Source organism: Heterodontus francisci, chromosome 1 (assembly GCF_036365525.1).
Source record: "Heterodontus francisci isolate sHetFra1 chromosome 1, sHetFra1.hap1, whole genome shotgun sequence".
In the NCBI taxonomy this organism is placed as follows: domain Eukaryota; kingdom Metazoa; phylum Chordata; class Chondrichthyes; order Heterodontiformes; family Heterodontidae; genus Heterodontus; species Heterodontus francisci.
The window spans coordinates 105,363,664-105,377,684 of NC_090371.1; the positions used below are offsets into that span (position 1 = coordinate 105,363,664).

At 43.1% G+C, this 14,021-nt stretch overlaps 1 protein-coding gene across 1 annotated transcript in view; it reads right to left on the minus strand.

The window, feature by feature from the left end:
• Positions 1-4,793: 4,793 nt before the first annotated feature.
• Positions 4,794-14,021, minus strand: part of dimt1l (DIM1 dimethyladenosine transferase 1-like (S. cerevisiae)) — a 57,438-nt gene continuing 48,210 nt past the window's right edge. Inside the window, exons 9-12 of the mRNA XM_068034071.1 lie at positions 10,898-10,962; positions 6,415-6,478; positions 5,906-6,012; positions 4,794-5,157 (exon numbers count right to left, since the gene is read on the minus strand). Of these exons, the coding sequence (XP_067890172.1) occupies positions 5,115-5,157; positions 5,906-6,012; positions 6,415-6,478; positions 10,898-10,962 (279 nt within the window). The 3' untranslated portion in view covers positions 4,794-5,114. The remainder of the gene's footprint in view (positions 5,158-5,905; positions 6,013-6,414; positions 6,479-10,897; positions 10,963-14,021) is intronic.

The following is a 14,021-nucleotide window of genomic DNA, read 5'->3' on the forward strand; positions in this document are numbered from 1 at the left end:
TGATTGGCTAACAGGAAACAGAGTGTTGGGATAAATGGGGCATTTTCAGATTGGCAAACTAACTAGTGGAATGCCACAGGGATCAGTGCCAAGGCCTCAACTATTTATGATCTATATTAATGGCTTGGATGAAGTGTAGTGTAGCCAAATTTGCACACAATACTAAAATAGGTAGGAAAGCAAGTTGTGAGGAAGACACAAAGCGTCCGAAAAGAGATATAGATAGGTTAAGTGAGTGTGCAAAAATTTGGCAGATGGAATATGTGAGAAAATGTGAGGTTATCCACTTTGGCGGGAAGAATAGAAAAGCTGAATATTATCAATAGAGACTGCAGAATGCTGTGGTACAGAGGGATTTGAGTGTCCTTGTACATCAGGGATGCCCAACATTTTCACATGTGGGGGCTACATTACAATTTTGTCCTATGTAGGGGGCCGCAAGAAAATCTCAAAGACAAAGCATTAAAAATTTATTTTACTATCAAAACAACAAATGTGCACTCTTGTGAAGAAGCTTTAAGTGAGAAGACTAATTTATTGACTCACTGCCTCATCATTATGTTGAACACTGATTTAGTGACAAACCCGGCATGGTTTTTGAAAAACATTTCTTGTTCTTATTTCAGAATTCCAGCATCTGCAGTATTTTGCTTTTATTTTAATTAAGATTCTTAAGAGGTGGATGCTGAAAGGATGTTTCACCTCTTGGAGGAATCTAGAAGGAGGGGCACAGTTTCAAAATAAGGGGTCGCCCTTTTAAGATGAGGGAGGATGAATTTATTTCTCAGAGGGTTGTTAATCTTTGGAATTCTCTTCCCTAGAGAAGAGAGTGGAGGCTAGCTCATTGAATATATGAGTTGGACAGATTTTTGATCTACAAGGGAGTGAAGGGTTATGGGGACAGGCAGGAAAGTGGAGTTAAGGCCACAAGCAGATCAGCCATGATCGTATTGAATGGCAGAGCAGGTTGAGGGGCCAAATGGACTACTCCTGACCCTATTCCTTATGACCTTATTGGATGCACTAGCACAGGCATGACAGACTGAATGGCCTTCTTCTGTGCTGTATGACTTTTTTCAATGCTGGGGGCATAAGGAAATGAAGGGTGAAGTGCTTGTATTCCAATATTCTGTGAGGCCAGCCTTGCTATTTAAGCTATGGCACACTTGCACCACAAATGAGCACAGCTGTGACTTTGCCAGTCTTAAGAAACCGGCATTATGTCAAAAGAACAAAGAACAGTACAGCACAGGAACAGGCCATTCGGCCCTCCAAGCCTGCGCCGATCTTGATGCTTGCCTAAACTAACACCTTCTGCACTTCCGGGGCCCATATCCCTCTATTCCCTTCCTATTCATGTATTTGTCAAGATGTCTCTTAAACGTCGCTATCGTATCTGCTTCCACCACCTCCCCTGGCAGCAAGTTCCAGGCACTCACCACTCTCTGTGTAAAAAAAACTTGCCTCGCACATCCCCTCTAAACTTTGCCCCACGCACCTTAAACCTATGTACCCTAGTAACTGACTCTTCCACCCTGGGAAAAAGCTTCTGACTATCCACTCTGTCCATGCCGCTCATAGCTTTGTAAACCTGTATCATGTCGCCCCTCCACCTCCGCCGTTCCAGTGAAAACAATCAGAGTTTTTCCAACCTTTCCTCATAGCTAATGCCCTCCAGACCAGGCAACATCCTGGTAAACGTCCTCTGTACCCTCTCCAAAGCCTCCACGTCCTTCTGGTAGTGTGGCGACCAGAATTGCACGCAATATTCTAAGTGTGGCCTAACTAAGGTTCTGTACAGCTGCAACATGACTTGCCAATTTTTATACTCTATGCCCCGACCGATGAAGGCAAGCATGCCGTATGCCTTCTTGACTACCTTATCCACCTGCGTTGCCACTTTCAGTGACCTGTACGCCCAAATCTCTCTGCCTGTCAATACTCCTAAGGGTTCTGCCATTTACTGTATACCTCCCACCTGCATTAGACCTTCCAAAATGCATTACCTCACATTTGTCCGGATTAAACTCCATCTGCCATTTCTCCGCCCAAGTCTCCAACCGATCTATATCCTGCTGTATCCTCTGACAATCCTCATCATTATCCACAACTCCACCAACCTTTGTGTCGTCCACAAACTTACTAATCAGACCAGCTACATTTTCCTCCAAATCATTTATATATACTACAAACAGCAAAGGTCCCAGCACTGATCCCTGCGGAACACCACTAGTCACATTCCTCCATTCAGAAAAACAGCCATCCACTGATACCCTCTGTCTTCTATGACCGAGCCAGTTCTGCATCCATCTTGCCAGCTCACCTCTGATCCCGTGTGACTTCACCTTTTGTACCAGTCTGCCATGTCCTTATTACAGGAAACTGCAGTTGCATTCTTATAGGTCATGAAATTTTCTTTATATTACAAAAAACTGCTCTCCGAAAGACAGCTAGTGAAGATAGGGAGTCATCAAATCGTGCCCCTAGCCAAGTTGTTCTAGTACACTGGCATCTATCCGACAATGTGCAAAATTGTCCAGGTATGATTAAAGTCAATCTGCAGATGTGAGGGCAAGTTGAAACTCTGCAAATGGGTACTGTTTGTGGGGGGGGTGGGAAGTGGGAACTCTGCAAGTGGGTACTGTTGTTGTGCGGGGGGAGGCGGGTGCAATACGGATAGGGTTGAACTCTGCAATCCAGCATCAGGAGATGCCATAAACGGTGTCGCCAATGCCACCCTATGTGATTTGGGGGGGGGGGGGGGGGGGGGGAATGGCCGTACAGACAGCATTTGATGAAGTCTCTTACTAGACACTGTTACCTGAAGTTGAAGCTCATGGAATTGAAGGCAAATTTTGACCTGGTTAGGAAATTCACTGAGCTGCAGCAGATAAAGTCGGGATAATGGGCAGGCACTCTAATTGGCAGCATGTGACTAATGGTGTCCTGTAAGGACCTGTGTTGGGGCCTCACCTATTTACCGTATTTATTAACGACTTAGATGATTGGATAGGAAGCCGAAGATATAAATTTGCCAATGACAGAAAGAGAGACCACATTGTAAGCAGTGGGGATGGAACTGTAACACTACTAAGAGATATTGATAGATTAAATGTGGGAAATGGATTCCAATGTAGGCAAATGTGAGGTCAGCCACTTTGGACCTAAAAAGGATACAACCGGGTACTTTCTAAATCAAGGTTGTCCAACCTTTTCGGGCGGAGGGCCGCATTACAATTTTTGCCCGGCCCAGGGGACCAATGAGCAAATTTTGAAAGATAAAGGCATTAAAAATTTATCTTCCGAATAAAAACAAAAACAAATGTGCATTTTTGTGAACAAGATGAGGTTAATTTGACTTACTTTGTCATCACTATATTGAAAACTGGATTTAGTGACATACCTGGCATTGGTTTTGCTTGCATAAGTAGTCCATCTCTGCCTGCACACTTGTACCAGTATTCTGGATAGATGTCCATCTTTCAGGTGTGAGATCTCTCTCCCTCTATGCTCCCCTGCATTGCTCTGACAGTTGCATTGAGCAGGAGTGCTCAACACAGCAGCTTTGTGGTTAGTCAGTTTGTTTAAAAACAGCACGGTCAGTTTCACAGCTGACAACTGCTGAAGCAGGAACTCAATTCCCAACATCGCACAGATTCAGGGTTTTCTGGCGAACATTTTTTTTTAAAAGTCAGAAACCCTGAATCTGTCCGCTGTTGGGAAGCGCGTTCCTGCTTCAGCAGCTTTCAACTGACAGTGCGATGTTTTTAAAAGGCCGCTCTGCAGGAGTACAAAGGGAAATTTCCCACCTCCACTCATGGAGACGTGGCGCGAGAATGAGGAACAGCTGTGGGCCGGATGGAAACCTTTGGCGGGCCGGATTCTGGCCCCTGGGCCGTATGTTGGACAACCCTGTTCTAAATGGTGAAACACTAGAAACAGTGGTGGTCGCAAGCAACCTTGTTTGGGGGGTGGGTGAGGTCATTAAAATGTCATGAACAGGTACAGAAACTAATCAAAAAGGCTAATGGAGTGCTGGCCTTTATATCTAGAGGACTAGAAGACAGGAGCTAGAAGTCATGCTTCAGCTATACAAAGCCCTCCAAGGATTAAATTATGGGGAGAGTTTACACAAACTAGGGTTGTATTCCTTGGAATTTAGAAGGTTAAGTGGTGATTTGATCAGAGTTTTCAAGATATTAATGGGAACAGCGTAGATTGGGAAAAACTATTTCCACTGGTTGCAAAGCCTAGGACTGGGGGCACAGTCTAAAAATTAGAGTTAGACCTTTCAGGAATGAAATTAGGAATGATAGAAATTTAAAACTCTCTTCTGCAAATGGCAATTGATGCTAAATCAATTGTTAAATTTAAAACTGAGATTGACAGATTATTGTTAACCAAAGGTATTAAGGGATATGAGGCAATGGTGGTATTGGGAGTTAGGTCACACAGATTAGCCATGATCTCAATGAATGATAGAACAGGCTTGAGGGGCTAAAACCGTACTCCTGTTCCTATGTTCCGAATTTGAGGATTGGAGTCAGCTATGATGTTGCCAAATAGCCCAATGTTCGTTACCTAAGCACAAAGACTTGGGTGAGCTCACTTACCAGAAAGGAATCCATGCTTTTCGGGATGACAAAAGAGAGAGCAACAAATTTAGGTTCACTTCAAATACTTAACATTTTTTGAAAGGATTCCTAGCCACAGCACAATATACTTATTGAATCGGTCAACGATATAACAGACTATATGACACAATACATACACAAAAATATATTCAACCTAAACAGATGCAGAATTTATTTTAAAATGGTACATTACAAAAGTATTTCATATTAAATTTTATACAGCTAGAACTGCTTTGATAGGTACATTATCTTCAAAAATATTACAATATGTTTATTTTGGGAACAAAGCATGTTTATGCAAATTTACATTAAGTTGTGGTTATGTGCAAAAGAGTTGAACCCAAATCCAAGTTAAACCTGTTCCAAATGATTGTAAAACCATTCTCAATGTCCCGAAATAGTGCCAAAAGGTCTTGTTACAGGACTGTCCTTTTGTTATAATCAGACCTTATCTATAACTAAGTTGCAGAAACAATGGCCTCATGAGAAGTGGATTCCTTGTGAATTGAAACCATGGAGCAAACTGCAGGAGAAACACAAGAACATTACCTCAACAGAATGTAAAGTCTTTTTTCAATTGTTTCCTCTGGAGATTTTCACTGAAAAGTTATTTAAACAGAAGCCTCATTTCTGGTATAGGCAAGCATTAACATTTTTTTGCGAAGTACAAGGAATTTGCAATTTAAATGGCAAAGAAGTCACTGCTATCAGGTGCAAGAAAAAAAACACGCAGTAACCCAATACAAAACTTTGTGACACTGAAATAATATTGTATTGCTAAATATTTAGCTTCAAAATTACATGAAAACTGTTTTTTAAACACTGGCACCATTATTTAATGCCATTTGAATGCCCAAATTCCAATGTCTTCTGAATTTCTGTGGGCATACTGGGTTATGAAATTAACAGGGTCACATTTTGTCATTACTGAGAAAAATAACATGTTGAAATAAAACTCAGAAGTATCCCCCAAACCTCAGGAATAATGGTGGAACATTTGATTCCCATGTTGCTGAACTCCCAATATCAAACTCTATCATGAACATAGAGATTCTAATCTAATTCTAATCAATTCTAATCTTAATGAATCAATTTCAGCAACCATGTCAATTTCATTGTCAGTGGATCAGTGATTCACACACTACATAGTTGAGAATCTACAATAAGAGTTAAAGGATGGGGTAGTGGGGGGGCGCGAGGTAGGGCGAAAGAGAACAAAACATATGCATGTTTTTAAGCAAGCTGGAACTTAATAGAGCGATGTCCTTTACCTCATGAAGTCATCTATGTCCATTGTTCGGGCTCGTTTGTCATTGAAACTAGTTTCTTCCAGGATTTTCTGGATCTTTTCAGTAATGCTGAAGTTTGCTGGAATTTGCTATTAACAAAGATTGTTGCATGAACAATAAACGGTACTTGAATGTTTAGTTCTTAAAATATAAGCATTGCACGTCAGTGTCACTCTGTAGGTAAATGCCTTTAAATGATGTCGTTTATGGCGGTTTTTTTTCCCTGGGCACATGGCTCACTAAGAATTGAGTTCACTTTATCCAGATTAGTTTCAAATATGATCCTTGCATCCATCAATATGAACGGGACTGAACACAGGTCACATAGGTGATAAGACATTTTATGAACTCACTGCATCATCTAACGAAAGAGGTTTGTAAATGGTAAAGACAAGATTATTTTTGAGGATATAAAATTATGTTTAGTTAAGAAAATTGCTAAGGGTTATGGCAAGAGTGTGCTAAATCAAAATTACAACTTTTATACTTACAACATTATGCAAAGAACAGTGAATTCTGTAATTTTTTTCCAGCAACTGTTCAACTGCAATGGATCTATGAATAAACACACACAAACTTTGTTAAGGTGACAGGCACTGCTATACTAAACACCCCCAATATACTGAAGCATAATATTGCACACATATCATCACACATCAACTGAACACAGAAATTTCAGTTGATGCATGAGTATGTTGTGAGGCAGAACAAAAGGAAATTCAAACAGAAAACATTATGTTACGACCAGGTGAGAAAGGGATCTAGGGGGTCCTTCTCAGCCTTCACCTGGTCTTACCCTAACAGGGTTTAATTTTAAACACACTGTGTTTTTAGCTCCCCCTGGTGAATCCTTGTTCACTGCTTTCCAATTATAAGGCAAAGAAACCAGTGCAAACAGGTTTTCTGAGGTTTAAAGAAGAACGGTTGAAATTTATTAAAACTTAAACTCTAATCCGGTTAACGCCTACAGATACACGATGCGCACAATGTCTGGTGCTCAAAGTCCATTATGAGCTAAATTGGATAAGGGAAGTAACCCATTTGTCTCCCCAAGCACTGTTAATATGCAAATGTCTTTGTAGCCAAAGGCCTGGTGATTTTTTTTTAAACAAGTCCTTTCTTCACTTCGCAACAGTTTTCAAATCAATGTTCAATGACAAAATTACTGCGCCTCATTCTTGGCAGGTTGGTGGTCTGCATGACATCTCCACACCCAGCGGAATGCAATGCGATTTGAGAAAAGCTTTTTCTTCAGTTTGCCCATTTCCATGACTGCCTAGGGTCTTTGTTCCTGCTGAGGTCTGGAAGGGGGGGGAGGGGGGGGGAAGGGGGTTAGGTTTAATTAGCCTTAAATTGGAATTTTTTTTTCTCTCAGGAGAGTCAGCAGTGGGCAGGTCTATCCTGGACTCTCTTTCAGTGCTTTGCTGAGTCATGCAAAGGCTTTTGACTTCAGAGGATGGGTGGTTCTCTTTTTTCTGACTGTGGGGGAGGATTCTTTGCTAATCTCCACTTTTTCCTCTGGGACACTCCTGCCTGCAGGTATTTGTTCAGGCTCGACTGCACTCCCCTGTGGCACTTCAACTAGGTGAGGCATCACCCTCACGGTTTCTCTGTCCCCTAGAGGTATTTCTTTGTCTCTGCAGGTTCCATAAATGCTGTTAGCAACTCTGGTAATGTGCTTCTAGTGACTGCATTTACATAGGAAGATGTGGGGTCTAACTTTTCAAATTTTTCAGGTTTGGCTGCCTGGACAGTAGGGGTTTTCTTCCGGGATTCCTCCCAAACTTCCTTTAACCTGCCCTCTTAGTCGCTTTTCCCCCTTCCCTTTCTAACTTTTTGTCAGCCTTGTGCCTGCCGGTCTCCTTTTGTTCTGGTTTGATCAAGGCCTGATTCACTACACATTCAGGAAAACTGCAGGAGACCGTCTCCTGCCACTGCCCTGTCTCTCTGACCTGCTGCGGTCTTTCTTTCACTAATGGGGGGGTGGGGGGGTGGGGGGGGGGGGGGGTGCTACCACCTTCAGCCCCATCAGATCATTACTTAGGAGGTCAACCCCGTCCACAGGAAAACTAGGGCCAATCCCTACGGTCACCGGTCCCAAAATTAGGTCGCACTCCAGGTGCATCTGGTGTACAGGTACAGTCCAACACTGCCCTCCAATACCATTCACCACCATTTTGGTGTTCACTGCACTCTCTGGGGGAAAGGTCAGGCCTTTTCCCAGTACAAGGGATCTAGTGGCCCCTGTGTCCCTGAGAATTACTATGGGCTTGTCTTGCCCTACTCGAGGGGTATGGGGTTACTTTCCCTTCTAACATAAAACCCTGATAACCTTTAGGAATCCTATTAAATTTTCCTGCACTTGTAGTAGTAAGCTTCCAGGGTTGCACTCTTACTGCAGTTAAAGCTACAGCTTGCTCTGTTGTGCTCTCTTCCAGGATTTCATCTTCACTGAGCTGATATGCCCTGATTAACCCTACAGCTTTTCCCTTTAGTTTCCAGCAGTCAGCTTTTAGATCACCTGCCTTATTACAATGGAAGTACACAGGTCTCTGGGTCTCACTCTTGCTCACCGCACCTTCATTTTAGGCTGGAAGAGGACCCCCGGTGTCTCCTACTTTTCCTTCTCTCCCAGGACTGATTGGGCTCCTATCACCTTCCCACCCTCTGTCCTTTCTGGATTTGTGGGGGTGACAAAGAAAGGTTCTTCCCTAGGAAACCAACTTATAAATTAAAGCAAACTGATCAGCCAGAACGGCCACTTGCCGGGCTGTCTGAACCCGCTGCTCCTCTACATGGGTCGTTATGGAGAGTGGGAGACAGTGTTTAAATTTCTCTAACAGAATTACTTTTCTGAGATTCTCATAGCTGAGCTGTACTTTAAGAGCCCTCAGCCACTGGTCAAAAGCCAGCTGCTTACTTCTTTCAGACTCCAGATAAGTTTGATTAGCTTGCGTCTTAAAGGTTCTAAACTTTTGGCAATAGGTTTTGGGTACTAATTCATATGTCCCGAGGATAGCATTTTTTGTCAGTTCATAATTTGATGAACTCTCATCTGGCAACAGGGAATAAACCTCATAGGCTTTTCCAGTTGGCTTGCTTTGTAATAAAAGAGGCCAGGTCTCAGCTGGCCATTTTAGCTGCCTTGCCAGTTTCTCAAAGAACACAAAAAATGTTTCTACATCTTCCTCAGTGAATTTTGGGATTAGCTGAACTAGTTTTAACAATTCTGTATCCAATCCCAAGTGATGCTCATCCATATTGGCCATGCTTTCACTGGGGTTACTCTGTCGCCCCCTAGTTAACTCAAGCTGCTTCAGCTCTCTCTCTTCGCATTCCTTCCAGAATGTTCTCTCTCTCTCTCTCTCGTTCCTTTTCCAGTCTTTGTTTTTCTTCAGATTCCTTCTGGAAGGCTCTCTCTTTTTCACTGTCCTTCTGGAAAGCGCTCTCTTTCTCCCTCGCCTGCCTCTCCCTCTCTCTCCTGTCTCTCCATTTCTCTTTCACTGTCTTCCAATTCAAGTTTCCTTTGTTCCAATTGTATCTTTGCCAGCAATACCCTGTCGGGGTCTACTTCTAACCCTGCTTCTGCTTCTTCAGATTCAAGGAAAAAGTGGTTGGCCACTAGTCTTAGGAGTTCAGATTTCCTAGCCTTGCCACGTACAGTGATCCCACACTGTTCAGCCATTTTACTCAGCTCTTCCAAAGACAGTGCTTTTAACTTATCCCAAGTTATTTCACCCTGGCTTGGGGAGCTACGAGCTTCAGTTGCAGACATTTCAGTATTCAAGCACACACAACCACAAGAAAACCTGTATAGAAATCTTGCTCTTTTTGATTGGGAACAATTTGGCTTCCCACTCCCAATTTCTCTCATTTGTAAGTTCCGGACACTAGTCCCCAAACTGCTGTTACGACCAGGTGAGAAAGGGTTCTAGGGTTCCCTCTCAGCCTTCTCCTGGTCTTACCCTAAGAGGGTTTAATTTTAAACACAGTGTTTTTAGCTCCCCCTTGGTGAATCCTTGTTTACTGTTTTCCAACTATAAGGCAAAGAAACCATCACAAACAGGTTTTCATAGGTTTAAAGAAGGAAAGTTGAAATTTATTAAACTTAAACTCAAACTCTAATTTGGTTAACATCTATGGAGACATGACGCGCCCATGCTAGCATGCATTCGCGATACACACATACAAATAGAGACAGAAAAGGGCAGAAGAAAAATAAAGTGGAAAAGTTTAAGGCAATCTCTGAAGAGGGTTTTTGTTACGGTTCTTCAAGCTCACTGTAGAGTCCTTGATTGTCGGTAGATCTTGCTCTTCGTTGGGGCCCAGTATTTTTCTTAAACCTTATTCGCTGTAGGAGATATTTCTCTCTTGGGGTTCACATGTCTTCAGTGGATTTGGAGTTCCATGAGAAAGAGAGGGACAGCAAGAAAGGAGAGGTCTTCTTCAGTCCAGGAGCATACAGCAGTCTCTGTTCAAACTCTTTGTACAACTGAGAAAAACTAGGTTGCCAAGCAGGCTAGTCACATGACCAGCTGGTCTGACCACATCTGTTTGTGGATTTGGCCATCCCAGCAGTCACCCTGAAATTTGAGCTCCCTCACCTTCAATGTCCGGTGGTCAAAGTCCATTGTGGGTTAAATTGGATAACGGAAGTAACCCCTTTGTCTCCCCAAGCACTGTCTGTTAATATGCAAATGTCTTTCCAGCCAAGGGCCTGGTGATTTTTTGTTAAAACAAGTCTTTTCTTCACTTCAGCAACAGTTTTCAAATCAATGTTCATATGACAAAGTTAATGCGCCTCATTCTTTGCAGGTGGGTGGTCTGCATGACAATTACCTAGATTAAAAATGAAACTAAAATAGTTTTATGCAACATGTCAAATATGTTTGTGCAGCTCTTATGCAAAAATAGATTTCAGCAAAAAGTTACTTTCTCCCCTTCAGAAAGAGATTTAAAAATAAGTACGCTTACTTAAAAGCTGCAGCCAGAATCTTGTTTTTTCTCACAAATGCTATCCGGACGAGGCCATCCCATTCCTAATATTGAAAAGAAGAAGAAGATTTATGACTAGGATGTGCCAATATAATCACAATTGTTCCACAATGAACATGTAGTCTTAGAACCAACATCGACAGTACTATTTCAAAAGTCACAAAAAATTGCCATGAATTCCAATTATGAATTATAATAGCTTTCAAACCGTGGAACTGTATGCCAAATATTAGAGTACGGATGGCAGTTCAGAGAATTCCATTTTTTTTTTAATGAGTTCAGACTCAGGAATTTACACCACTCATAAAATTCAAGCAAATTAACATGTTCTTATGGCAACATTCAACATACTGCCGTGGTGTAGTTGGACATCGGTTCAGGTCCAACTCCCCACACAATGATAAAAGCAAAATACTGCAGATTCTGGAAATCTGAAATTAAAACAGAAAGTGCTCAAAATATTCAGCAGGTCAGCAACATCTCTGGAAAGAGAAACAGAGTTAACGTTTCAGGTCTGTGACCTTTCATCAGAACTGGCAAAGGTTAGAAAGAGTTACATTTTAAGCAAATGAAGGCCGGGGGAGGGGGGCGGGGGGGTGAAATGGTTTGGTGGGGAAGAGAACAAAAGGGAAGGCGTGTAATAGGGCAGAGGGCAGGAGAACTAGACAACAAAGCTGTCATGGAACACAGACAAATAGCGTGTTAATGCTTGTGGTGAAAGACAAAGCATTAGTACAGGGCGAACATAAGAAATAGGAGCAGGAGTAGGCCATTCAGCCCAAGCCTGCCCCACCAATCAATAAGATCATGGCTGATCTGTCCCAGGCCTCAACTCCTCTTTTGGGCCTGCATCGCCTAACCCTCGACTCCCCGAGATTTCAAAAATCTATTTATCTCCTTCTTAAATACACTTTGTGACCTAGCCTCCACAACTCTCTGAGGCAGAGAATTCCAGAGATTCACCACCCTCAGAGAAGAAATTCCTTCACATCTTGGTTTTAAATGTGAAACCCCTTACTCTGTAACTATGTCCTGTAGTTTGAGGTTTTCAACATCTACTCTGTCAAGCCCCCTTAAAATCTTATATGTTTCTAGAAGATCACCTCTCATTCTTCTAAACTCCAATGAATAAAGGCCTAACCTGTTTAGCCGTTCTTGATAAAGACAACCCCTTCAGCCCAGGAATCGGCCTAGTGAACCCTTTCTGAACTGCCTCCAATGCTAGTATATCCCTCTTTAAATATGGGGACCAAAACTGTACGCAGTACTCCAGGTGTGGCCTCACCAACACCCTATACAGTTGTAACAAGACTTCCCTATTTTTAAACTCTAACCCCCTAGCAACAAAGACCAAAATTCCATTTGCCTTCCTAATTACTTGCTGCACCTGCATGCTAAGCTTTTGTATTTCATGCACAAGAACACCCAAATCCCTCTGTACTGCAGTATTTTGTAGTCCTTCTCCATCCTACCAAAGTGGATTACCTCACACTTTCCCACATTGAACACCATCTGCCAAGTTTTTGCCCACTCACTTAACCTATTTATATCCCTTTGCAGATTCTTTGTGTCCTCATCACAACATGCCTTCCCACCTATTTTTGTATCATCAGCAAATTTGGATACACTACATTCTATCCCATCCTCCAAGTCATTAATAGAGATAGTAAATAGTTGAGGCCCTCGGACCGATCCTTGTGGCACCCTACTAGTTACGGCTTCCCAACCTGAAGACGACCCACTGATCCTGACTCTCTGCCTTCTGTGTGTTAGCCAGTCCTCAATCCACGCCAACACATGGAGCCTTGGTGCATTGCTGCAGTGCATCTTGTAGCTGGTACACACTGCTGCCACTGTGCGTTGGTGGTGGAGAGAGTGAATGTTTGTGGATGTTGTGCCAATCAAGCAGGCTGCTTTGTCCTGGATGGTGTCGAGCTTCTTGAGCGTTGTTGGAGCTGCACCCATCCAAGCATGTGGACAGTATTCCACCACACTCCTCACTTGTGCCTTGTTGATGGTGGACAGGCTTTGGGAAGTCAGCAGGTGAGTTACTCACCACGGGATTCCTAGCCTCTGACCTGCTCTTGTAGCCACGGTAGTTATATGGTTACTCCAAGTTCAGTTTCTGGTCAATGGTAACCCCCAGGGCGTTGATAGTGGGGGATTCAGTGATGGTATTGCCATTGAATGTCATGGGGAGATGGTTAGATTCTTTCTTGTTGGAGACAGTCATTGCCTAGTACTTGTAGCACAAATGTTACTTGCCACTTATCAGTCCAAGCCTAGATATTGTCCAAGTCTTGCTGCATTTCTACACGGAGTGCTTCAGTATCTGAGGAGTCACGAATGGTGCTGAACATTGTGCAATCATCAGCAAACATCCCCACTTCTGACCTTATGATTGAAGGAAGGTCATTGATGAAGCAGCTGAAGATGGTTGAGGCTAGCACACTATCCTGAGGAACTCCTGCAGCTGAGATGATTAACCTCCAACAACCACAACTATCTTCCTTTGCGCTAGGTATGACTCCAACCAGGGGAGAGTTTTCCCCCGATTCCCATTGACTTCAGTTTTGCTAGGGCTCCTTGATGCCAGACTCAGTCAAATGCTGCCTTGCTATCAAGGACAGTCATGAGGTTACAGATTGTTGCTGAGTACAATTCTGCTCCTGCTGATGGCCCACAGCGCCTCATAGATGCCCAGTTTTGCGCTGCTACATCTGTTTGAAATCTATCCCATTTAGCACAGTGGTAGTGCCACACAACACGATGGACGGTATCCTCAATGTGAAGGTGGGACTTCGTCTCCACTAGGACTGTGCGGTGGTCACTCCTACCAATACGGTCATGGATCGATGCATCTGCAGCAGGCAGATTGGTGAGGATGAGGTCAATCATGTTCTTTCCCTCTTGTTGGTTCCCTCACCACCTGCCGCAGACCCAGTCTAGCAGCTATGTCCTTCAGGACTCGGCTAGCTCGATCAGTCGTGGTGCTACCAAGCCACTCGGTGATGGACATTCAAGTCCCACACCCAGAGTACATTCTGCACATTTGCCACCCTCAATGCTTCCTACAAGTGGTGTTCAACATGGAGGAGTACTG